The sequence below is a fragment of the Sporothrix schenckii genome, assembly GCF_000961545.1.
Source record: "Sporothrix schenckii 1099-18 chromosome Unknown Cont44, whole genome shotgun sequence".
Taxonomy (NCBI): Eukaryota; Fungi; Ascomycota; class Sordariomycetes; order Ophiostomatales; family Ophiostomataceae; genus Sporothrix; species Sporothrix schenckii.
Genome location: NW_015971145.1, coordinates 2,334,608 through 2,358,410, shown reverse-complemented (window position 1 = coordinate 2,358,410; position 23,803 = coordinate 2,334,608). Strand labels below are relative to the sequence as shown.

General features: G+C 55.6%; 7 protein-coding genes across 7 annotated transcripts; 5 read left to right on the top strand and 2 right to left on the bottom strand.

The window, feature by feature from the left end:
• Window positions 1-2,700: 2,700 nt before the first annotated feature.
• SPSK_08487 (phospholipid metabolism enzyme) lies at window positions 2,701-5,550 on the top strand (the record flags this gene model as incomplete). The annotated part of the gene is made up of 2 exons (XM_016735083.1): window positions 2,701-3,976; window positions 4,040-5,550. The coding sequence occupies 2 exons, from the start codon at window positions 2,701-2,703 to the stop codon at window positions 5,548-5,550; spliced, it is 2,787 nt and encodes a 928-aa protein (XP_016587503.1).
• Window positions 5,551-8,495: 2,945 nt separating this feature from the next.
• SPSK_09927 (uncharacterized protein) lies at window positions 8,496-9,011 on the top strand (the record flags this gene model as incomplete). The annotated part of the gene is made up of 1 exon (XM_016736494.1): window positions 8,496-9,011. The coding sequence occupies one exon, from the start codon at window positions 8,496-8,498 to the stop codon at window positions 9,009-9,011; it is 516 nt and encodes a 171-aa protein (XP_016587502.1).
• A 1,265-nt stretch (window positions 9,012-10,276) lies between these two features.
• SPSK_09595 (histidine triad nucleotide-binding protein) lies at window positions 10,277-11,242 on the bottom strand (the record flags this gene model as incomplete). The annotated part of the gene is made up of 1 exon (XM_016736167.1): window positions 10,277-11,242. One exon carries the CDS (start codon window positions 11,240-11,242, stop codon window positions 10,277-10,279), a length of 966 nt encoding a protein of 321 aa, XP_016587501.1.
• Window positions 11,243-12,077: 835 nt separating this feature from the next.
• On the top strand, window positions 12,078-16,750 carry SPSK_08303 (ATP-dependent RNA helicase DHX57; the record flags this gene model as incomplete). Its single annotated transcript, XM_016734907.1, has 3 exons — window positions 12,078-12,470; window positions 12,537-16,356; window positions 16,449-16,750. The coding sequence occupies 3 exons, from the start codon at window positions 12,078-12,080 to the stop codon at window positions 16,748-16,750; spliced, it is 4,515 nt and encodes a 1,504-aa protein (XP_016587500.1).
• A 1,333-nt stretch (window positions 16,751-18,083) lies between these two features.
• On the bottom strand, window positions 18,084-19,891 carry SPSK_08925 (karyopherin alpha; the record flags this gene model as incomplete). The annotated part of the gene is made up of 2 exons (XM_016735510.1): window positions 18,084-19,505; window positions 19,658-19,891. 2 exons carry the CDS (start codon window positions 19,889-19,891, stop codon window positions 18,084-18,086), a joined length of 1,656 nt encoding a protein of 551 aa, XP_016587499.1.
• Window positions 19,892-20,797: 906 nt separating this feature from the next.
• On the top strand, window positions 20,798-21,043 carry SPSK_10178 (uncharacterized protein; the record flags this gene model as incomplete). The annotated part of the gene is made up of 1 exon (XM_016736728.1): window positions 20,798-21,043. The coding sequence occupies one exon, from the start codon at window positions 20,798-20,800 to the stop codon at window positions 21,041-21,043; it is 246 nt and encodes an 81-aa protein (XP_016587498.1).
• A 49-nt stretch (window positions 21,044-21,092) lies between these two features.
• Window positions 21,093-23,243, top strand: SPSK_08729 (uncharacterized protein; the record flags this gene model as incomplete). The annotated part of the gene is made up of 1 exon (XM_016735317.1): window positions 21,093-23,243. The coding sequence occupies one exon, from the start codon at window positions 21,093-21,095 to the stop codon at window positions 23,241-23,243; it is 2,151 nt and encodes a 716-aa protein (XP_016587497.1).
• Between the last annotated feature and the right edge of the window lie 560 nt (window positions 23,244-23,803).

The following is a 23,803-nucleotide window of genomic DNA, read 5'->3' as shown; positions in this document are numbered from 1 at the left end:
CAAGGGACAGGGAAATAGCAAGGTGAAAGTGGAGCCGGCAACGTGGAAGAAAAAACCACAACAACAAGGAGCGGTCCGGTAGAGCAAATGGAACAAGCGGAAAAAGAAAAGAGAAGGGAGACAGATAAACAACAGCCCAGTGACAATGGAATTCGGGACCAGAGGACGGGAAAGCGACAGGGGTGCACCCCCCCCCCCAAAAAAATAGTGGTCAGCTGCTCACTGTCACGAGAAAACCACAGCAGACAACAGTATTCGCTAGTAAAATGGAGAAAAGAGCGCCAGGGACAGTGTAATTACAACAAAACAGATCAGTCAGGCTCGTCGGGCTAAGATCAACAGCAAACGTCCTCGAAACAGCTGGAAGCAGAAAGACCTCCTTTTGCAAGTGCGATTGAAAGAGAGAAACAAGGGAGAAAAAAAAAATCCAAAAGAGGTTGGAATCTGCGGTCAACCGTTGGTACAGAGGTTCTTGCCAAAGGTACCGAATGATGCCATATAAAATACGTCGGAATAAAAGTACTGTGCTGCTCTGCCGATGTAGCAGGCAGGAACCAGCCCTGCACTAAGATTAGCGGATTCCGGGGGTTCCTTCTGGAAGGCTGCATGCGATACGTGGACTCGGTGGTCTTGTCTGCGGCGCCAGGGGGTTGGAATACGAAAGACTTTTTTAAAAAGAGTCCATAAACGTGAAAACCTTTTCGACAGGGCGACGTTTGGAGACGGATATAAACGCCCCCGAAAAAACCTCTCACCGACAGCGTTCATTACGGAACAGACGGCGCAATTTGGCCCATTTGGCCCATTTGCGCACTGCGACAGGGGGGAAGGAAGGCAAAAAACAAGGGAAGGACCGAGTCGATGACGGCATTATTCCCAGTCCGTTGCGCTGACCGTGCATGTGCATACGTCCTAGATTATTATCCTGTCTCTGCGCCTGCCGTTCGTCGTTCTTTCCGTGCTCTGAAAATTTACCCTTCTTTCTCCTTGCCGTTTTGTGCCGTCGAGATGGGGAAGGGACGACAGGCTGCTTTGCGCAAGGGAGGGAGGGGCGGACGGAGTGAGGAAGCCAAAGAGTGTGTTTGGTTGGGTTTGTTTTGTGCCTTGGCAAGTATGGCAAGCAACGCAGCCAGGCAGCGTGGCACCTCCAACGTCGCTCGGGGAAGGAGCGCCTTGCAGGCTTAGCGCAGGGAAGGCGCAAACGGATGGTTCGCTCCGTTTCACTTTCCCAACTGCAAGTGGTGACGTGCCGACTGTCAGGGCTATTGCAGGGAATTTTACCAGCGGATCACCGAGGACTCTTTGAAATGTTGCTGCCTTTTCCAATGTCCTTCGCCCACTCCTTGTTAAGTGTGCATTGCCTCATTTCTTGATTTTCCGTCTAAAAATCGCGGAGCTTTTCGAGTGAGAAGCTGTCAGGTAGCTCCTTCCGCGTTCCATTGCGCATTTACTGGGTCGGACGGCTCACAACTAAGGCATCAGGGCAGGAACAAACAAACAAGACCAGATTCGGCGCTGTTGGTTGTCATCAGTCACACTGTGTGTACTGATTCACACTGTGCGACATCCACGCACACAAGCCCAGACGCCCAAACCTCATGGTTTCCACCGTTTGAAAATAGCGCCCCCTCTCACACTCCATGGCTCCCACACACGCCCCCAGGCCCTGTCTCTCCCAAATATTAAGGTCCCGTCTGGACCGGGTCCACTTTTTATTACGCAGCGCAGAAGCACTTTACTGTGCAAAGGCGAGACAGCGACGCACAGCGCTAGTGCCACGCTGAACAAGTACTGCGCTCCTTCCGTTTCCTCTCAGCCAGCCAAATTCTGTTGCCAACGCAGACAACGTCCCTTCCTCGTCAACACACGCACGAAAGCGTCACATCAACAACGCATACATACATGTCCCCATTGCCTTCCCTCTCTCGTCTCCCGCGCCCACTCCTCCTTTTCCAGCATCTTTTTTCTCCCATTTGCATTCTTGTCTCTCCATGCAACATACCCAACGCTGCCCAACGGACATCCGCGACTATCGTCCTGCACTCCACGGCCTCTGGTATCCAGGCCCAACCCGTTTAAGACGTTCTCACTGTTCCCTTTCTACAGTTTTTACGGTCTACAGTCTACAGTTCGCGCCGCCTCGTCCTCCCATTCGCCTTCTTCTCGTTTCCGTGTCCGTCTTGGTTTCGGCCTTTCTTCTTTGTCTCTGTCGTCCGTCTCCATCTTTTCCCGTCGCTTTGGCTCGTACTTTTCCATCGTCCCAGTATCGCTGTCCACGACCCCATTCTCCGTCTGTCGTCAAACCGTCTGCTTTCTGCCCTAACGGACTCGACGACAACCACTGACGGTCAGAGCCAACAGACCAGCAAGCCACTTTATTTCCTGCTGCCCAGCCAGAGCTTGCAGACTGACCTTACTGCGGACAAACCTGGCCATACGAACGTGCTCACGCTCTTCTCAACGCTCGACCGCCCTACGCGCCCACCTCGTCTTCGTTTCCTGGAACCACAATATGATATCATGATTCAGACTGTGCTACCATACGAACGTCGCAATTCCAGCTGAGAGACGAGCGCACGCGTCAGCGTATCTGGGACATTTGACTCAGGCAACGCCCGCCCCCCTCCTCGAGAACGGCCCTTCAACCAAACAAAACACTCAACGTATCGTGCTCCATTATCCCACGACACTGAACCCGACATGGACAGGTCATCCAATGCCGTAAATGGCGCGTCTGCCAACCAGGCACACATCCCACGCCCCACGCCTGTCCGCGAATCATCTGCTACCTCGATGCGGAGACTTGATCTCGCACAACCCACAAAACAGATGACCCAGGCTTCTCCATCTGTGTCTGCTGGTACATCTGCCAGCGCATCCCCGTTTGCTTCACGAGAGCCGTCACCCGCCCGTCCCTCTGCACGATCGCACAGCGCCATGAAAGTAGCCACAGCAGCTGCTACATCCGCAGCGCCGACACCAGCACAACCGTCACCGGCTCCTCTCACATCTTCAAAACAGTCCCCGCAACCGTCCACTTCAGCAACACCCACGACTCGGTCGCGCAGAAACAGCCAGCAAGAGACGAGCCCGTCACGAAGTCGAACCAGCAAGCCCGCGGCTGCGACGCAAAAGGCTGCCACTCTCGCCTCTTCGACAATCCCCACTCTTCTTCCGACCGCATCCGATGCGCCCACCGCTCGCGCGCCCGGACCCCAGAAATCGGAACAGCCACGTGACAATCCGCGGTGGCCTGTCTCTCCACGCCTACGCTCGCCTCCTCCCGTCCTCAACCGGCCTAACCTCCCGGCGTCTGCGACAACCTCCGATATCCCCTCGATCAACCTGCAGCGCACATCCGCTGCATCGCCATCACTCGACGCCGCGCCCACTCCTTCCGATAGCGAAGCCGAGGACCTGTACCTTCAGCCGGGCATGCGCACTCCCGTGCGTGGCGTAAGCGGCAATGTGCCAACGCTCGAAACTGTGCAGGAGGCCAGCCCTCTGGCTGGCTCCTCCCGTGCCGTTGATGCGGCAATGGAGAAGCTTGAGGTTGCCAGTGTAACATCTGATGCTGGCACTACCACAACAATGCCTGAAGTCGCCGAGGTGTCCCCCGCACGGACGATTCGAGCGCGCCAGCTCGCCTCCCAAAATTATGAGAGTGGAAGTGAGAACGGAAGCACAAAGAACAACCGGCGCACAGCTGCATCGGGATCTGCACCGCCATCTCTTGCGTCCCGTAACTCGAGCACCGTCAAATTGTCCGGCAAAGGCAAGTCGGGCGAGGCGTCCCAGCCCACGATGACCGTCGAGACCGAGACGGTAACGTCGATCCCGAATGTTGCTCTGGGCCCCAGCGCAGCCCAAGGCCCGAACGGTAGTTTGCGCACGAAGCCAAGCTCAGAAACTATCCGGCCCAAGAAGGAAAAGAAGAAGACGGTACGGAAACAGTCAACTGTCGCACCTGGCACCGGTACGTTACTTGAAAGTATGAAACCAATACAACTGTAAATATATGGTGCTAACATACGTACAGCAACCTCAAAGGCCGACATCTTTGAGGCCAAGGTGGCGAGCGCTGTCGACGAGGCGAACACATCCGACTCGGAAGAGACATTTGTGTACGATTCGAATCCGGCAGAGAGCCGTGACCGCCCTCACCGCTTCCATCATTCACGGACGCCAAGTGCTACGTCCCTGGCCAACAACCAGAATGGTATGCGGTCGATCCACAGCATCCTCGAGGGTGCTGGCCCGAGTGCTGCGGCCAAAAAGGGCATGAAGTTTGTCAACACATTTGGCAGCGGCAGCGGTAACGACAGTGGTGTGGGCGGCGATGACGAAACCAACATGGCTACCATCCGCGGCGTGACGCCCGGGTCTGGTCGCGGCACTGCCCGCCTCCATCACCATGTCGGGGCGAGTGGTAGCCACATTGGCCGATGGGGCCTCAATGGACCGAAGAACGGACACCAGTCTATTCTCGACAGCGAGTCGCCTTTCCCGGTCCAGTCGGGCTCCCGACTCAAAACGTCTGTGAGCGGTGCGGCCAACGGCGCCACATTACGCCAGGCAGGGGGCGCCAGCAGCCCACGACCGTCAGGTGGTAGCGGCCGGGGCAATGGAGGGGCGTTTTCGCAGAAGAGAGGTGTTGGTAACGGAACCTTTGGCTACGATATGGACGACACGACACCTGGTCAGGCCGACGACGAACGAACACCTCTGATATCTTCGTCTGTGCGCGGCCCGGGCCGCGCCTCCCGTTCACGCCGCAATCACATGTCGCTACGATCACTGGAGCAGCAGTCGTACCAGCATCCGGCGCCATCGTTCTTGAACCGCTTTGCCAGCTGCCTGGTGTTTACCGTCATGCTTATGCTTGTGATCTCAGGTGCGATTGGTTTCATGTTTGCGACGTCCCAGCCGCTCGAGGATATCGAGCTGGTTAAAATTAGCAGCGTGCTTGCCAGCGAGCAGGAACTAATGTTCGACCTGATGGTACGCGCACATAACCCCAACGTGGTTGTGGTTTCCGTGGACTCGGCCGACATGGAGGTCTTTGCCAAGTCGCCCCATGCTGGAACCGATTCTGAATGGTGGCGGCGCCCGCATCCTGACGACCACTCTGTTCACACGAATGACGCTCGCGGCGACGGCAGCGACAACAGCACCGACCTTGGCGTCTTGGATAACGAACCGCGGGACCAGCCCGATAGCTCTCCGAATTTCTTACTGGGCAAATTTACCAAGTTCGACAACCCATTGTCCTTTGAAGGATCCTTCTTCCACCACGGCCTATCTACATCCAGAAGTGGCGTGCGTATCACGCGTCCGGGTAACGGTACAGACGGTGGCTCGGAGCGCTGGGAGCGGATTCTTGACGACGAGTTCGACCTCATTATCAAGGGTGTCTTGCGGTATTCGCTACCACTCAGCCAGCGCGTCCGCAGTGCTTTGATCGAGGGCCGAGTCAAGGTCAAACCGAACGCGGCTGAGGATCCATCACACCCTCCGAATGGCACGGCGACCATTTCGCAAGCCAACTAGGCCCCTAATCCTTGCATTTCTTTTTACAACGAACTTCAGTCACTCATTTTGGTTTTTATTTACAACCAGCCTTTATGACTCTCATTTGTTACCTGCTTTGTTAAGACTCTGCTTCTATTTCAGTGTATCTTCTTTCCTTTGTATACTTCACCGGACTTGATGACCCCCATTATACATTGCGCTCGTGGCACATATACCTGCAGATCGATATCACATATTGAAAGGCGTTGTTTTTTGTCTCTTTTAATTTTTCGGTTGTCTTTGAATTTGGCGAGGATTTTTTTCACCTGTTTTATTCTTATAAAGACTTGGTACTTGTATTTTATTGCGTCTCAACCGCTGTTTCTGTCTCTCGTCCCCGCGGACTGGGTTTGACGGATCGTCCTTTCTCTTTGGTCGCATGAGGAAAGACGGCATACGATATAGTCAGTTAGAAAAGCGCCGGATTTGCTTGACTCTTGTCCATATCACTGATTACTTCAACACGTTATCTGCGGCAGTGTCCTTGGACGGACATGCCCTTTTATTTTACACCGGCATGGCAACGTTGCCCAATGGCTTCCGTTGCACTGTTTCCTTCACTTGTGTCAACTAGTTGAACCACAATTTTAAAGAAAATACTATTTCGAGATACACCTGCATCATACAAAGAAGCGCATATCACTCGTATTGTCGAAAGGTTACAGGGATTCCACGTGCGTTTTCGTCTAAATATAGTATGGCTATGCAGAGTGCGTTTTAATGTTGAATCGAGAGTCTTCCCACATTGTCTACTAGTCACTTTTTGGGCCGCCCATTTAACCTTGATCTACATCTACGACGTGCTTCCGAGGTCTGATTATGCGCAGTTCCATGACATATCAAATATGGGTTGATAGGAAATGTTGTTGACTTCCTAGCAATAATGGACGGAATGAAATAAAAGGAGACGTGACAAAAAGGCAAATACAATAAGAAAATGACAGAAAATAATATAGAGAAGAATAACGCAGCAGGGAATGAGACACAATGCCAGGGATGTACGGTTTCAGCCTCAGCCGACGTGTCGACACGCTTTACTGCATTTCCGACAGAATTAAATTCAAGGCAAAATAAACGAGAGACAGAGAGAGGAGCGAGGGTTCCCTTTCTCAAACCGAGGACGAGGACCCCGCTGACGAAATCTACTTACGTCTTCCTTGACATGGAGTGTTCCATGCAGAGTACGGAATACGTGCGACGCCCATCTTTCCCCCCAGTGGCAGGCAGTCCTCGGAACGCCTTTGTAGACATGGGAAGCGATGTGCCCACTGCCCTGCTCAATGGCGTGAAACAGGTATGCTCTTTACCGTTTCCTGGCGTGCTTTCTGCCCTCGTACTCTCCCTTCTTCTTTTTGTCCCTTTGATCTTGCCATTTTGCTGTCCCTGCGTGTTTGGTATAGGTAGACTCAGCTACTTATTTCATTTTATTTAGCAATTTATTCTCGACATCTACGGAATGCTCTGTAATCCGGTTTGGTTTATCTTTTGTATTTCCACACGCGCTCCTGTGTCTGCTCGGAGCAAGATTCTCCTCTTTTGCCCATGGTATTTTCGTGCCGGATCGTCTCTCTACCACGGCGTATTACGGCATGCTCCCTACTTTGTGCCTTCGTCCTCCGTCTCTCCCTTCCTCTGTTTTAAGACGACTTCACAATAACTAGGGCGCCAGCAGAATCAGGCAAAGGGGTGGTATTCTGCGCCAAATAAGGCACAGCGTCTCTGGTCGGCTGTGTTTTTCTTACATGAGAACGTGTATCCCTCTCTCTGTACGTGTATTACTACGTTCTCTTGTGCCTATTTTCTTACCGGATTTATTTCTTTTTTTGATTTATTTGCCGGCTTTCTCCTCATGCTGTGTTGGACTCGCTCTCTTTCTCTCTGTCCCCCCCTTTTGTCGTCTTCTTCCGTTTTGGTCGCTTTTCCATTTATCATTTATTTTACGGCTTTATTTCCATTTATTTTCCACCTCCTGATTGGAATAATTCCTTTTCTAAATTCCCTCTATTTTTCTGATTTTAAATTATTGCATTTCCATTTTCCCGCTAAATCCCACCCACCACCACCGACCTGTGTCCGTACCTTTGCACCTTCCCGCTATTTGAGACTACCTGAAGCTACCCTGTCACTTGTTTCCTGCTGTGTTTCCCCCAGTTCCTTCCTCTTCTCGGTTTCCCTCCCTCACTCCTTCCCCCCTTTCGCTCCTGCCCTCCACTCCTCGTTGGCCTCTTGCGGCCATTCTGGTCTTTCCCGTTTATTCTACGGAGTAATACTCTATGCAGTATTTATTTCACTTTATTTATTCCATTTGCCCCTTTCCCTTTTCTCTGTCTCTTTTCTTTCTGCTTTTTTTCTTCCCTCCCTCATCCCTTCTTTCTTCTTTTCCCTTTTTCTCACCATATCGACTACGAAAATTGCAACGGTCGAGCGCAAACCGAAAACCTGCGGATTTTCTAGCAATTTTCCTCGCCGGGAACAGGCGATAGCCCATTTTCCAAAGAGATTATTTATCTTACTATTTTTAACGTCTCTCGCATGTCCACTCACACGTCCACTCACACCTACCACCCCCCCAGCTGTGCTCCCACCCCAGGCTTTTGCTCCACTGAAGCTTCAGACAGCCAACTGTGCTCGTGCTGCGAGGCGACCTGACCCCAGCCTGCCCATTTAAATTACAACGCCTAGAAAAAGGGCAAAGGTCCAAAGCAAAGCCTACCAATTCGTTGCGACTGTTGCAAAACAAGAGCAAACGGAACGCGCAGTTTTCTTTTCTTTTCCACCTATAATTTTTATTTCCACATTCTTATTTCATTTTTTTATCGTTACCTCACACTCCTTTACCTCGCGCTCCTCAGCTTGCTGCCGTACCCGTCGTCTCATTGATCCCAACCTCTTCCTCGTCCAAAACATCCCACACTTCTTCCGCCATGCCCCCCAAAGCCGCAGCACAGGACGACGCGTCCAAGACCCACTCGACGCGACCGGCCCAGGAAGACGCCGCCAAAGTCACCAAGCCCGGCGGCAAAGGCTCCGGAAAGCGTGGCCGTCCCAAGATGGACCCGGCTCTGCGCAAGACTCAGGTCTACGTGCCCACCGGCCGCCCTCGCGGCCGCCCGCCCAAGGACCCGTCACAGAAGAAGACCGCCACTCCCAAGGCGCCCTCCACCCCCGGCGCCGGTCGCGGCCGTGGCCGCCCTGTCGGCTCGACCAAGAAGGCGGCTACCAGCACCGCTGCCGCAGTGGCCAGTGTAGCGGCTGCTGTCTCTGCCGCCAAGACCCCCGGCAAGCGTGGCCGCAAAAGCAAAGCCGCGCTGGAGGCCGAGCGGCTTGAGAAGGAGGCTGCCGACGAGAACGGTAGCGACGACGATGACGACGACGACGAAGACGATAGCGAGGCCAAGGCCAACGGTGCGGACGACGACGAGGACAGCGGTGAGTCATGAACGAAACGCGCGAGAGGCAAGTGAAGAACATAAATGGGAGACGAGAGAGTGGGAGACGAGGTAGAACAGACGACAGAGGGGAGGGGACCTCTTCTCCGCTCAGCTTCTGTCTCTCGTTTTACCTGCTTCTGTTTCTCTCCCCCTGCATGTTGATGGTCTTCGCTCATGTGGTGCCGTGAGTCTTCTCTTGTCTCCTTTTCTCCCTCTTGTCTCCTTTTCTTCCTCTTGTCTCTCGCCCTTCCTCATGACTCAAAAATCCTGTTTTATTCTCGCGTTGTTTGGCCCGATTTTCCAAGTTTGTGTGCGCTTCCGCATTCTGGCTGATCTCTTTATCAACCACCGTCCGCTTTATGACCTCGGACTTTTCTTCGAATATTTCTCGTTCGCGAACGGCCAAGCATATACAAACAAACCTCAGCACACAAGGAAGAGAGACGGGGTTGCAAAGTAGGAGACATGGAAGGCAGCGGCATGACGGGTACAGACATTGTCTTCACTATTCCCCAAAAACGAAAAAAAAAAATCCAATGGAAAATTGGCCGGCGTGCGCTGACTCTGCTCTTTCCCCCTTCTGCTAGCGACGAAAACGCCCGGATGGGGCAAAGGCCGTGTCATGACCGCCATCCGTCGGATATTCTAGTTGTGCCTCGTCTCTCTTCGGCTTCGTCTGCGGTGCCTTGTTCGTTTATTCTTTTCCTAGTTTCTGTGTATCTCCTATGTGTGCTTTCATTTGACCCTTGTCTCTTTTGTCACTTTGACTTCTTCGCACCGTTTTATGTTGCGGATGTTCCCACATTTGTTATCAACTCGGTGGCACTGGCGTTCATGCGGAATCTTGGTTTTCCTTTGTGACGAATGGGATGGCTGGAAAGGAGGGATTGTGGTGTCCTCAAAGCAGCCTGAGCGGAACGTCGTTTATGGCCGTGCGATGGTCTTGTACTGGATGGAATATGGGCTATGTTGTTGAAGCATGATGAGGGCGAGACTCTTGCAGTGCTCTGTTGTCTCGCGAAAAACCTGTGTGATATTTTTGTTGTTGATTTACCGTGTTCGCAGTTACAATCGTCTCCGTTCGCCTTCCCTGTTGGAGGACATGATAAAAACCCTAGTTACGAAAGCATCTCGTGGCCATATAACCACCCGTTTACCTTTGAATCATACACATGCAAAAAAAATAGTGTGTTAAATTCCGGTATTGTGAAAAATGCTCGTTGTCACTTCTACCATTTCCTCTGCGCATCGTATGCCCCCAAACTGGCCGAGTCTTACTCCCTTTTCCAAGCCTCAAACTCTACGTCCAAGTGCCGTTTGAGCTCCTGGAAGCGGTTGCCAAAGTTCTTCCCGCACCGCCAGCACCTCATGTCGCTCTGCAGATAGTTAAGGTGGTGGTGTGGTGGGCGGCTCACAGCCCCCCGGCTGTCCGCATCCATCTCGCCGCCGCTGTCCTCGCCGCTGTCGTTGGCATCCCCGGCATCCTCACCTGTCCCTGGGTACGCTCCACTGCCGAACATCCGTGCGTCGTGCGGCTGCCGCGGGTCGTCCGCGGCCAGCGGAAACTCGTCGAGTGGCACGAGGAACGGCGTCGTGAAGGAGTTGTAGTGCTTGCGGTGCCGCACCTTTTCGCTGTGCATGTCGCGCGAGAAGACGTGGACGTGCAGGTGGCTCATGCTGGGCCGCGCGTGCACGCCCACCACGACGTCCTTGCTCCAGTCACGGCCGGCCGGTAGCTGTTGTGAGGGCGAGTCGCCGCCGCCCGGGGCATCGGCCTCGCCGCGCAAAACGGCTTCTCGCAATGCGTCGGCCGCGCTGAACTTGCCGAACCGCCGCCGCAGCTCGGCCGCCACAATCGCACGCAGCTTCTCGGCCTCGGCGCGGATGGCGTGCAGGAATGCCTTGCCGATGTCGTCGCGGCGGCTCAGCAAAAAGACGGGATGTTGTTGGTAGAAGCGGGGGTCGCGCGGCAGCAACAAGCAGTGCACGGACGCCTTGGGGAACTTGTCGTGGATGGCGACAAAGTTGTCCGAGTAGTATATGACCTGCCCTGCGGCGGAGAGCGCGGTCTTGGGGTCGCTGCTGGAGTACGTTTTGGAGCCCATGTAGGCGCCCGGGTTGTCAATGTACATGCCGAGGGCTTCGCGGCTCTGAAATTTGCGAAACCCGGCGTCGGCAATGGCGCGAAACGAGGCGCCCCTTGCCCGTTGTTTCGGCTTCGGCTTGCCCTTTGAAGCCATCAGTTGGGAGACTTTTGTTGGGTTAGTCATGTGAGCGTGGACCAGAGACATAGAAAACGCCATAAAAAAGAATGAAAAGCGCTGTCTTACAGGCATCTTTTGGCCGCTGTTGATTGTCTGTGTTTGTTGCGTCGTTATCAACAGCCCGCAGGCTTCCGGTGTCTATTGTGGTCATGTTGCGGATCTGGGATGTCAGTCGATTCTGAGAACCATGTGTATGCGGTAGTGGAAATAAAAGAACGGACGGCCAGGCGCAATCCGGGGCATGCGTTTGGGGGTGTCGACATGCTTTAATATGTAAAATATGTAAACGAGGCCAACTATGAATGAGTTTTGCCAGAGCTCGAGGACCCTTTCGATATTGAGCCACCGGAGTACGACATATGGGGAAAGAGCGTTTTAGGCGATTGCCGCTACAAAACGTTGAGCTCACGAGCTCAACATTTGGGGAAGGCCCGACTGGACCCCAAGGCGCTTTCCACCCCACAAAAGGAAGTAAGGAGGCAAGCTATGACGCTGGTGGGTCGCTGTTTCCGTTTAGCTTGTAAAAAGGCAGGCGCGACCGGCCATTTTTGGTAATTTTGGAGGGGAATGTGGGAAGTGGCCAAACACAGAAGGCCATTAGATAAAAACGTTCGAAATTCTTGCCTCTGGAAAAATAGCTGGAGATATATCAACAACGCCCGACGGCACACGGTGACGACTGCTCTCGCCGACAACTGACGAAGCGAGTCTCGAAGCTCGGACAATCCATTAACGGAGACTATTTCGACTTGATTTCTCTGCCCGTACCACCCACCCATGCAGCAGGCGCTCCATCACAAACCGCGGCAGGATGCCTCCTAAAAAGGGCAAAGACAAGGGCGGCGGCAGCGGCAGCGGCAGCGGCAGCAGCACACCCGTACCGGCCGCCGCGGCGTCGAGCAAGTCGTCGGGAAGCAAGAAGAAGGGCGGCTCGTCGCTGACGACATCATCGCGGCCGCCAGATAGCGACTTTATTGTTTTCACCAACTCGACGAAGGAGACCAGTGGGAAGGGCAAACGCGGAGGTGGAGGAGGAGGAGCTGGAGGAGGGCCGTCAGGTGGTGCTGAGGGCGTGCCGGACGGACAACCGAAACCGACAGTCAAGCAAATCATTGGCGGGTCCTCGTGGACGGGCAAGCTGCCGGTCAATCTGCTGTCGGAGCACTGCCAAAAGCAAAAGTGGGATCGGCCAGACTACGACATAGTGAGTCCTCTGCCTCTCTCTGTGCGGGTCTGTATCTTGCAAGGAACCGGTTACTGACACAGCCAGCGCAAAGTGAAAGACGGCTACACGGCGTTCGTCAAGCTCAGCGCCAAGAACCCAAAGACCAATGAAACGACACGCCTGGATCCTTTCAAACTGCCACCAAGCCATGTGCACCTGGCCGTCAAGCCGACAACACTCGAGGCGCGCCACTTTGCAGCCACATACGGTCTGTTCCGCGTCTGCAGCATGAAGAACCTGCACATGATGCTGCCGCCCGACTACAAGAACCTGTGGAACGAATTCAAGGCGCTCAAGGAGCAGGATGTCAAGGAGGGCAAGGCATGGATGTACGAGGCCGATCCGTTCACTGCGCTGCGCGACCGCGAGCTGGCCAAGGCTGCGGCCGAGAAGAAACGCAAAGAGCAGCAGGCGGCCCGCGAGAAGGCAGCAAGCATGCCGGGCGCAGCAGGCCTCTTGGCACTACGGACTCTTGCAAATAATGGAGGCGATGGAGGCGGCGGTGGTAGTGGCCAGGGAGGCGAAAGAGGGAAAGGCCCTGGAAATGGCAGTGGGAGTGGTGTTGGGGGTAGCGGCGGCGGCGGCGGCAGCAGCAGCAGCAACCTCAACCCCATGCGTGGCTGGACAAACATCCCCAAGATCGAGATGGGCGGCAAGACGCGCTCGATGCTGGAAGACTTGCTGCGGCGCGAGTCTATCTGGAACCCCTACGGGGTTGAGTTGTCTGCGGAAGCGCAGAAACGCATCGTCGACGAGCTGAGCTGCACAGGATTCCGTCGCAGCCATGTCGAGGAGGCTGTGGCCGTCTGCAAGGACCGTGACGAGACGCTCGAGTGGTTGCTGGTGCACGTGCCCGAGGACGACCTGCCACCGTGGTCACTGCCCGAGAGCTACACGGCCGGCGTGTCTGTCGCTGCGACCGACTTGCGTCGCGAATCTGCGATCCAGCGCCTGGCACAATCTGGCTACTCAGCCGACCTCTGTCGCAAGGTTTACGATGCCAACAGCGGCGACGAGTGCAGGGCAGCCGAGGCGCTGCAAGCCATACTGCTGGGCCGGGACAGCAGCGCCAACGGATTGGACGACAGCGATACGCCGGCCTTTCTTTTGTCTTCGTATGATACGCCCGAGGAGGGCTGGGCGGCCGAGCTGGCCAGCTTGGAGTCGGTCTATGGGAGCGACCACTATAGCCAGCCGTCGCCCGACATGTGTCAGATTCGCTTGGACGGCGTCGTCAACAGCAATGCCACAAACACCAGCCGCGGCAAGACGACGGATGTTGAGGCATCCCTTCAGTTCCGGCGGCCGTCCAACTACCCAGCTGAGCTTCTTATCTCCGTGCTGGCACCGCAGCTGCCCTCCTACATCAAGCTCAGCATCATCAAAAAGACGCTCGCGTACGTGCACGAGTCGCTGCGTGACGAGGAGACCAAGATCTACTTTGTCGTCGACTGGGTGCAGCAGAACGTGAATAGCATCATCGAGCGGCCGGGCGCCTTGCGTGATATTTCTGCGGCAGCCTCGGCAGCGTCGGAAGATCCAGAAGCTGAGGGCCGCTCGTCTGCCCTGGCCACCGCCGCACGGAAACGGGCCGCAAAACGCAACCAGCGCAAACCTCGACCGCTCGTGTGGAAGGTTGACGACCGCACACGGCAAGATTGGCAGCACCGCCAGGACACTCCGGCACTGCAAAAGATGCTGGCGCAGCGGCGCCGGTTGCCGGCGTGGGACGTGCGCGAGACCGTTGTCGACACGGTCAGCGCGAACCAGGTGACAATTATCTCGGGCGAGACAGGTTCCGGCAAGTCGACGCAGGCCGTGCAGTTTGTGCTGGACGACCTGTACAGCCGCGGCCTCGGCCACGTCGCCAACATTATGGTGACGCAGCCGCGGCGAATCTCAGCGCTCGGCCTGGCCGATCGCGTCAGCGAAGAGCGCTGCAGCAGCCTGGGCGACGAGGTCGGCTATGTTATCCGCGGCGAGAGCAAGATCAATGCGGGCGGTATTGCAGCGCGCACGCGCATCACCTTTGCCACGACTGGTGTGCTGCTGCGGCGCCTGCAGGTCTCGGGCGGCCGCATCGAAGACGTTGTGGCATCGCTGGCCGACGTTAGCCACATTGTCATTGACGAGGTGCACGAGCGCAGTCTCGACACGGACTTTTTGCTGTGCATCCTGCGCGATGTGCTGCGCGTGCGCACCGACCTCAAGCTCGTGCTGATGAGTGCCACACTCGATGCATCGACGTTCAAGGACTACTTTGCCAGAGAGGGCCTGTCGGTGGGCTCGGTCCAGATCGCTGGACGTACGTTCCCCGTCGACGACATGTACCTCGACGACGTGATTCGCGCAACTGGTTTTGGCATGGACGGCAACTTTGGCCGCGGGTACCGCGACAGCAACCGAGGCGGCGGCGGCGGCGGCGGCGGCGGAATCAAGGACAAAGAAGGCGGTGGCGAGTACGACCCGATCAACAAGATCATCCAGCAGCTCGGCAGCCGCGTCAACTACAGTCTTGTGGCAGACACGGCGCGTGCCATCGATGAGGAGCTGACGGGCACGAACCAAAGCGGCGGTATCCTCGTCTTCATGCCCGGCACCAACGAAATCAACCAGGTGTGCAACCAGCTGCGCACTGGGCCCGGCGCCAACAGCTTACACGTTCTGCCGCTGCACGCTTCACTCGAGACCCGCGAGCAGCGGCGCGTCTTTGCCGCAGCACCGGCTGGTCGCCGCAAGGTCGTCGTGGCTACCAACGTCGCGGAGACGTCCATCACCATTGACGACATTGTCGCCGTCATTGACACGGGCCGCGTCAAGGAGACCAGCTACGACGCGACGACCAACATGCGCAAGCTGGAGGAGACCTGGGCGTCGCGCGCCGCCTGCAAGCAGCGCCGCGGTCGTGCTGGTCGTGTTCGTGCCGGCAAGTGCTACAAGCTGTACACGCGCAACTTGGAGCTTCAGACGATGCCGGAACGGCCCGAGCCGGAATTGCGCCGCGTGCCGCTCGAGCAGCTGTGCCTGTCGGTGCGCGCCATGGGTATTGTCGACGTGGCCGGGTTCCTTGCCCGAGCCCCCACCCCACCCGAAGTCGCTGCCGTCGACGGCGCACTGACCTTGCTGCGTCGCATGGGTGTGCTGGACGGCGACCGCCTGACGGCACTGGGCCGCCAGCTGGCCGCCATCCCCGCCGACCTGCGGTGCGGCAAACTCATGATCTTTGGTGCGCTCTTTGGCTGTCTGCACGAGTGCGTCACCGTCTCCGCCATCCTGAGTGGGCGGAGTCCCTTTGTGCTGCCGCCGCCCGAGAAACGCGAGCTCGCCAAGGCAGCGCGCATGCGGTTCACATCGCCTACGTCTGGTGACGGCGACCTGCTGACGGACCTGCGCGCCGTGCTTCAGTGGGACCAGATTGTGCGCGACAGCAACCCCTACGGCAAGGCCAGCAAGGCCTTTTGCGAAGACAATTTCCTGGCCGTGCAGACGCTCATCGACATCTCGTCGACGCGCACGCAGCTCTACCAGTCGCTGGCCGAGCTGGGCATCCGGCGGCCAACCGAAGCCGCTTCGGGCTCAACACCGCCCAACCATTTGCTGCTGCGGGCACTGACCGCCGCCGCGTTCACACCCCAGATCGCCCGCATACAGCTGCCGGACCAAAAGTTTGCCACGAGCGTCTCCGGCACTGTTGCCATTGACCCGGAGGCCCGCACAATTCGCTACTTTTCGCGCGACCACGGCCGTGTTTTTGTGCACCCGAGCAGCACGCTCTTTGACAGCCAGGGCTTTGCCGGCCGCGCTGCCTTCTTGTCGTACTTTTCCCTCATCTCCACCTCCAAGGTGTTTATCCGGGATTTGACACGTGAGTTTTCTGGCGTTTCTTTGCTTTATTCTTTGGTTTTTTTTTTTTTTTTTTTTTCTTTGGTCCCAAAAGTACCTACACTGACATTCCAGCCTTTAATGCATATACATTGCTCATGTTCTCAGGCGAGATCAAGCTCGACACTCTGGGCCGCGGCCTGACTGTCGACGGCTGGCTGAACCTGCGGGGCTGGGCGCGGATCGGCGTTCTGGTGTCACGGCTGCGCAGCATGGTGGACCGACTGATTGCACGACGTCTGGGACTAGGCGCCGATGAGTATGAGGAGGAGGAGAAGAACGCGTCCACGGACGACAAGAGCTCGACGGAGCAGGTCGACCGTGACGTGATCAAGGCCGTCATCAAGCTGATTGAGCTGGACGGCATGGATGCATAGACGGGGGGTTTTATTCTTGTTTTTCTGGTCTCCGTTCTCCCTTCTTGGTCAATCAAACGGCTTTGCATAGGACATAGCTGCCTTCTTTTTCTGCATATACCTTTAGAGACATTTGCTTAGACACAAAAGGCCAGATAGACTACATTGGGCGTTCTACAAATCAAAAAAGTGCTTTCACACAGTTATACAAGCCGGACCAAGCAGATTGGAAGATCTTCTTTAGTTTTTGCAATTCATGTTCGAAAGGACGCAGTGTTTTGTGTTGTGTTGGGGAAAAGGTGTTGGGGGGATGGGGGGATGTTGCTGTGAACAGTTTGTCTGCTCATCAACAAGTTTGTTCGCGACCAAGGACCACCTCTCGCCGCTATGTCGGTCTGTATCTTTGTTATTGTCTGTCGGTGGGACGTCGAAGGGAACCGCAGCCACTTGGCCGGTCGGTTGAGATGCAGTAGCGTCGAGAGGCCTTTTGCAGAAAGTCCGATGGCGTCGGCTTGGCTCGTTGTCGGCCGAGTCGTGTGGTGTGGTAAATGAGGCGACGCCCAAGGGCCCCGACAGAACAACAGGACTGCATGCGCCGCGCCATGCACTGGCAATGGTCAACGGCTCATCCTGCGCCGGGGGCCCCTTTTGTTTGGGGTCCGCCTCAAGCTCTGCCTGGTTCCTCCTCTCAAGTTTGCGTCGGTCGTGCAGTCTGGTCTGCGCGCCGTTCTCGGTTTAGGGTTGGAGCTTTAAAGCTACCATTCAGACCCTGTGAATACATGAAGATCAATTGCTGCCTCTCATCCTGTCCTGGCCCCGCCATATTGTATTATATGGCCGAGGTCCAAGTTCGGTTCACCCCCCTCTCTGGGCAGTCCATTACTACCCTCTGTGGTATATCTCTTCCCCTGTTCTTCCTGTGGGCTGGAGCTTTCAAGCTACCATAGGACCCCATAATGTGTTTGTCCTCTTGTTTTTCTCTCCTTTGTCTTTGTTGTCCCGGACCAGCCAAGTGGCCCCAGTACTTCAAAAAGAACGACGAAAAATAGGAAAGCACATGAGATAAAACGCAAACAAAATGCAATAAAACTCCGGTTCATAGGTGATGTGTCGTGTGGCAGATGCGCAATGAATACTGAGTAATGGATGATGAGTAATGTGTAGATGGTAGAGTCGGTGGTGGTGTGTAGCGTCGCCCTTAGTAGATGTAGATCCGGTGTGGGTGGGACGGGGTGAAGATAGTGTCGGAAAGAGGCGTGAGGCAAATCGAAGTGCGGGCGGCGGGGAACCGGAGGGTGCAAGAACACCGAACACCATGCACAGGACGTGGGACACAGAGTTGTCTAGGAGCTCTTTACATGTCCATGTTGTCCGCGCTGTTGGCGAAGCTGAAGCCACCACCTTCGGCGTTGCCACCGTTGTTCGCCGCACCAAAGCCAAACGTGCCGTTCGCAGCCGGCTGGCCATCCTCGGCACCTTCGTCGTCGTCGGAGAAGTACTTCTCGATGATGTTGTACGCCTTCATGTAGATCTCCTCGTTGGCGTTTGTCTGGCAGTCGTGGATCTTCTCCATGCCACCGCACTCCTCGATGAACAGCGCATAAGTGTTGATAGCGTCGTTGCCCTCGCCCTGGGCCTGGCGGTCGAGCTCGCCGACCTTGAGGATGTTCTCGAGGCCGTCCAGCGCCACCTGGATGATCTTGTTGTCGGGGCACGCCAGCAGGTCGCAGAGCGGCTTGATGCAGCCCTGCGCCACCAGGTAGCGGATCTGCTCGGGCTTCTGGAGGCCGCCAGACGTCGCGTTGCTAATCGCCCAGCATGCCTCCTTGCGCGTCTTCAGGTCGCCGTTCGACAGCAGGTGGATCAGCGGCGGAATGATGTTGGCGTCGATCACGGACTGAATCTGCGCCGAGTTGCCGGCGGTGATGTTGGAGATGGTCCAGCACGCCTCCTTGCGGATGCCGTCTTTGTTTGAGCTGAGCAGCGACAGCAGACACGAGAGAGCGCCGCAGTTGATAATCACTTGCGTCTGCACGTCGTCGCCCGTCACGATGTTGCCGACCGAGCGCAGTGCTGGGGTCTGGACGGAGGTCGACGCGTGCATCAGCAGCTCCACAAGGCGACGCGGGATGCCGGCCTCGATCACAGCCTGGATCTTATCGTTGGAGCCGTCCGAGAGATACGAGATCGCCCAGCAGGCGTCAATCAGCACCTCGTCGTCCAGGCTGTACACGAGCTTGGACAGCACGGGTAGCGCAGGCTGGATGGTGTTCCAGTCGGGCTGGGGGGTCTTGCCACGGCAGAAGTTGCTCAGGGTCCACGTTGCGTTCCGCAGCATGCTCAGCTTGCGGCTGTCGCCAAGCAGGGTCAGCAGAGGTTTGAGGGCGCCGCAGCTGAGGACGTAATCGCGGCACTGCGGGCTGTCGCCGGCAATGTTGCCCAGCGCCCACACGGCCTGTTCGCGGACGTCGGGCTCGGGGCTCGACAGCAGCTCGACAAAGATGGGCACGGCACCAGCCTCAATGACCACCTGGGTCTGCGTTGCAGAGCCGCTGGCAATGTTTGTGAGGGCCCAGGCAGCCTCGAACTGCACCAGGGTGTGTGGCGACCGCAGGAACTCGACAAAACGGGAGACGACGCCGGTCTTGATAACCTCCTCGATGGGCGGGTTGCGCTCTTTGGAGAGCAGTTTCCGGAACTTGGTTGTCGCCTGGATCTGCTGGTCGATCTGATCGGAGAAGACGCCTTGGACCATCTGGGGGAGGTCCTCGTTCAGCTGCAGGGGTGCGTTAGCGGGGTGAACAACAGGAGCGAGAAAGAGAAAGCATCATTGCAACTTCAAACCAAAAAAAGAAAGAAAAAGAAAGAAAACTAGAAACGAAAATCCCAACAGTACAGCCCCTTCTCAAGGGACACATAGTCACGTACCTGAGACTCGGTCGGGGCGGTGTCATCGTCGCTGTCAGGGGCGGCACCCAGCGAAGCACCGGGCCGCGAGTCGCCAGAGCCGATGCCACGGCGCTTGGCCAGGTTCTCCTCACGCTTCGCCTTGCGGATCTCAACCTGCTGCTCTTCGCGGCGGCGACGCAGCTCCTCGGGCTTGAACGTGTTCTTCGCCTTGAACTGCGTACGCCGATGCTCGGGAATGTAGCGCTCGGCCATGGCTGCTGTGTGCTAGTGCTAGTCGTCGGTGATCGATGAGGTCGTCTGGTGGGAGTCGACACGGGTGACGGCGTGTATGAACACGAACGGCGGTCGGCGAGATAAAGAGAGCAGAGGGGATGATGGGAGGCAACAAAATAAGAGAGCGAAGCAGAAGATGAAGCAAAATTAACCCCGCGGCAAAAAATAGGCTGTGAGGACAAGAGTCAGCAACGGCGCGTAAGTCAGGGGGGAGAACGATGGTCCAACAGCAGGGCCAGCAAGGGGAAGGGACGGGGGCAAAGGGGCGAGAGGAGGGGGACATACCTTTTAAAGGTGTGCGGAATCGCGAGATTGAGGGTTGCTTTGGTGATGGAAAACGGAGAAAAATTGGAAGCAAAGAGGAGACTGAGGAGTGGGCACAAAATAGTACGGCAGGCGTCGTTTGATGAGAGCGAGCGGAAACAGCAAAGCCGTATTTTGGTGGAAGGAAGGGGCAACCCGCAGCCCACCTTTTGATGGCCACCACAGGGAAGGTGCCAAAGGAGGTGCACAAAGACTTACCGTATTCGTAGTCAATAGTATGGCACTGTGCTGGTCGGTGTGTGTGCCTGCTGTGCTACAGTGCGGAGACTGCGAACGACGACGGAGGAGATGTGGGGCATTGTAGCGGTGGGGCCCCGGCGGAGTCAGCCAAAATTGCACACTTTCTCTAGCCTCAGGCAGCGACTTGGAGGGGAAAGACCTGGATCTTTTGGCGTGTATGCACGTGACCCCGAGTTAATGACATAAGCTCAACAATACTAGACGCGCCCTAGCACCAAACGACGCGTCTCGTGATATCAACATGGGCCCAATATCAGCGTGCTTTTATCTTGCTCATTTTTCTGACCAGCAACTGCACGACAGTCCGCTCCTCTGGTGAAGATGCGTGACATGGAACTGATGTCCAGTTCAAGCCCGCTGCCCGCCGGCGCCATGAAGGCGACCAGCGCCCTTGACGCGGCATTGAACTTCCAAGACATGAGCGATGTTATTAACGGCAACTGCAAACCATACTCCATCGTGTCTGTGGTGGGCGTTGTGACAGGCGTCTTAATGCCCAGACAGACCAGGAAAGGTATGAAAGTCCGTGTATTCCATGTGGCTGTTCGTCGAGCAGCCCGTGCATGACTACTGTGCATCTTCTCAGATCCCCGCTCTAACATAGCAAGACTACAAAATGACTGTTAAACTGGTGGACAAGTCGCTGGAAACTATCAACAACACCCTGCATCTGCACATCTTCCAAGCCGACGTGAAGGCCATGCCAACGTTCAACCTCGCCGACGTCGTGGTGGTTAAAAGGACAAAGGTGCAAAAAGCCATGGGGTCGGACAACTTTTCGCTGTTGTCCAATTTTGCCACCATAATAGACGTCTACCGGGCGCGAACGGCGTCGCCAGGCAAGCTTGAGCATCATCACCAGTGGCTTGATCAGCCAAACCGCGTGCAGTACCTAACGCCCTCGTCGTTGGAGCACGGTTTCGCTGAATACCTTCACAAAACCATCAACAAGAACGCCCTTCCGTCCATACAATGTTTCGAGGCTGAAGCCGAAAAGTCACGACATATCCTGGACAAGCGGCGGGAGCTCAAAGACGTTGCCGACGGCATGTTTCAAGACATAATTGTGAATGTCGTTGCCGATCCGTACCATACCGGCTCCTGTTCCCTTCTCTGGGTGACAGACTACACGGAAAACTGCAACTTTCGAAACGTCGACGACTCCGGAGTGTCTCTCAACGAGTACCACCAGGTTGGCGACCAGAACAAATACCTCACAAAATTCGGGGGCCGCGAAACGCATCAGGTCAACCCACGTACTCTGTCAAATTGGTGCGGACCGGCTGGCCGCTTTAGTATGCTAGTTACGTGCTACGCGGAACACGCCAGCATTGTCAGCAAAGAGGTAAAACGGGGCTCCTGGGTCGAGTTGAAAAACGTTCACGTCAGGTGGTATGGCGGAATGCTAGAAGGCGTCATGCACGAGGACCTGGAATATCCAGAGCGCATAAAAGTGAGAACGCTCGAGATAGTCAATGGCGAAGCAGACGAAATGGACCCTCGGCTCCAAAATGCACTGGGGCGCAAGAAGGCCTTTATGAAGGCCAGGCAAAGGAACAGGAAGCGAAAGGCGCTGCCTGTCGCAGACGGGCCAGAAACGGGAAAGATTCCCAATGCGAGGCAAAGACGAAAGCTCACCCGATCCGCCAAACCCGCGCAGAGCACGTCGTCCGATGTACCGCTCACCAACCGGCCCAATGAAGCCATCCACTGCGAGTATCCAGACCGCGCCTTGACTTCGCTTTCCAGCATGTTAGACCCCAAACTGTATACAGTGCCCGGTCCCGAAAAGCTCCAGCTCCCATTTGCCAACATCAAATTCAAGACAAAAGTGCGCGTCGTGGATTTTGTTCCTACCAACCTAGCGGACTTTGCCGTCAAACGCTACATTTCAGACATCGACATGGTCAAGGACGACTCTGATTCTGATTCGCTATCCGAAGATGACGACCGCGGCAATGGGGCCCATTGTGTCTGGGAATGGCGCTTTGCGCTGTGTTTAGAAGATGCTTCCTCGGCGAGAAATGACAACGACAACGACAAGGAAGATAACAGCAGCGGGTTGCCACCGACACGCTGTTGGGTATTTGTCGACAATTTTCACGGCCAGATGCTGCTTCGCAGTGAGGCCAGCGACCTGCGGGCGACCAAGGAAGCAACCAGAAACCTGCGCGAGAAGATGTTCCATATGTGGGGCAACCTGGAAGAGATAAAGGCTGACGCAAAACGGCGGGCGAAGTTTACAGTGGAGGCCACTAATATCAGGACCAAAGCAGCGGCCCAGCAGAAGGAAGACCTGGAGAAAGCTGCCAGGGTGGCCGCGAAGAAGCGGGATCGGGAAGAGCAGAAAAAGCAAGCTGCACGACAGTACCACGAGACAAACCGCAAGGAAATCGCCTTTAACGGGGGCAACATGAAGCACTACAAGCAGCCAGAGGACGACAGCGACGACGACGAGGACGACAACGGCGGCGGCGGCGGCGCAGAGGCCAATAATGCAATGAACACGGGCAACAGCAACGATGCTACACAGGCGCCAGTGCAAACGCCAGGACTGAGTCCCGACCAAGTAGCGCGGCTGACCGAAATAGCAAGGGAGCTGGAAAAACCAGTAGCCCAGCTGACGAACCGGCCGTTTGTTTGCTGTCTGCAGCAGTACGGCGTCCGCAACACCGTGTATGACAATGTTGAGGACGAAGAGGATGACGAATGCGAGTACACCTGGCAGCGAACGTTTGGCATGTTCGGAACTACGATCCGAGGCTGAGGCAGCCATTCGCGATTGATGTTCCAACTTTCTTCACGTCTCTTTTTGCATCACGCGTGTTTGGCGGAGTTTCTATACCCGAAAACGGCCTCCCTGGTTCATGTATAGCATTTTGCTTTTCCTTCTTTTTCTTGTTTCACTTTCGACAGCCCACATGAGCATTTGATATTTCCTCCTTTGTAAGCTATTTTGGGGTAAGGCATTAGGTACATTAAATGCAACACAACGGCCAACCATGGCTTGGCGTATGGTGAATTGCAATCGGTATGTTTTTTATACTTGTTTATACTTGTGTCAGTCGCTTTAACAGTTTCGTCGTAAAAGGGCAAAACGTGAAAGGATGAGAAAGATAACACAAAAGGTGTAAACACTGACCTACAATCGTAAAATGGCACATGTCCACAAAAGACATAGAGACACGGAGGAACTCAAACAGATGGTGAGGAATGAAGACAGAAAACGAACAGAGAAAAAATCGCGGCCACATCCTCAAACATAAAAGAAGACAAAAAGGTACAGCATAGATGTAAAGAAAACCGTAGAGAACCCCGGCCCATCCG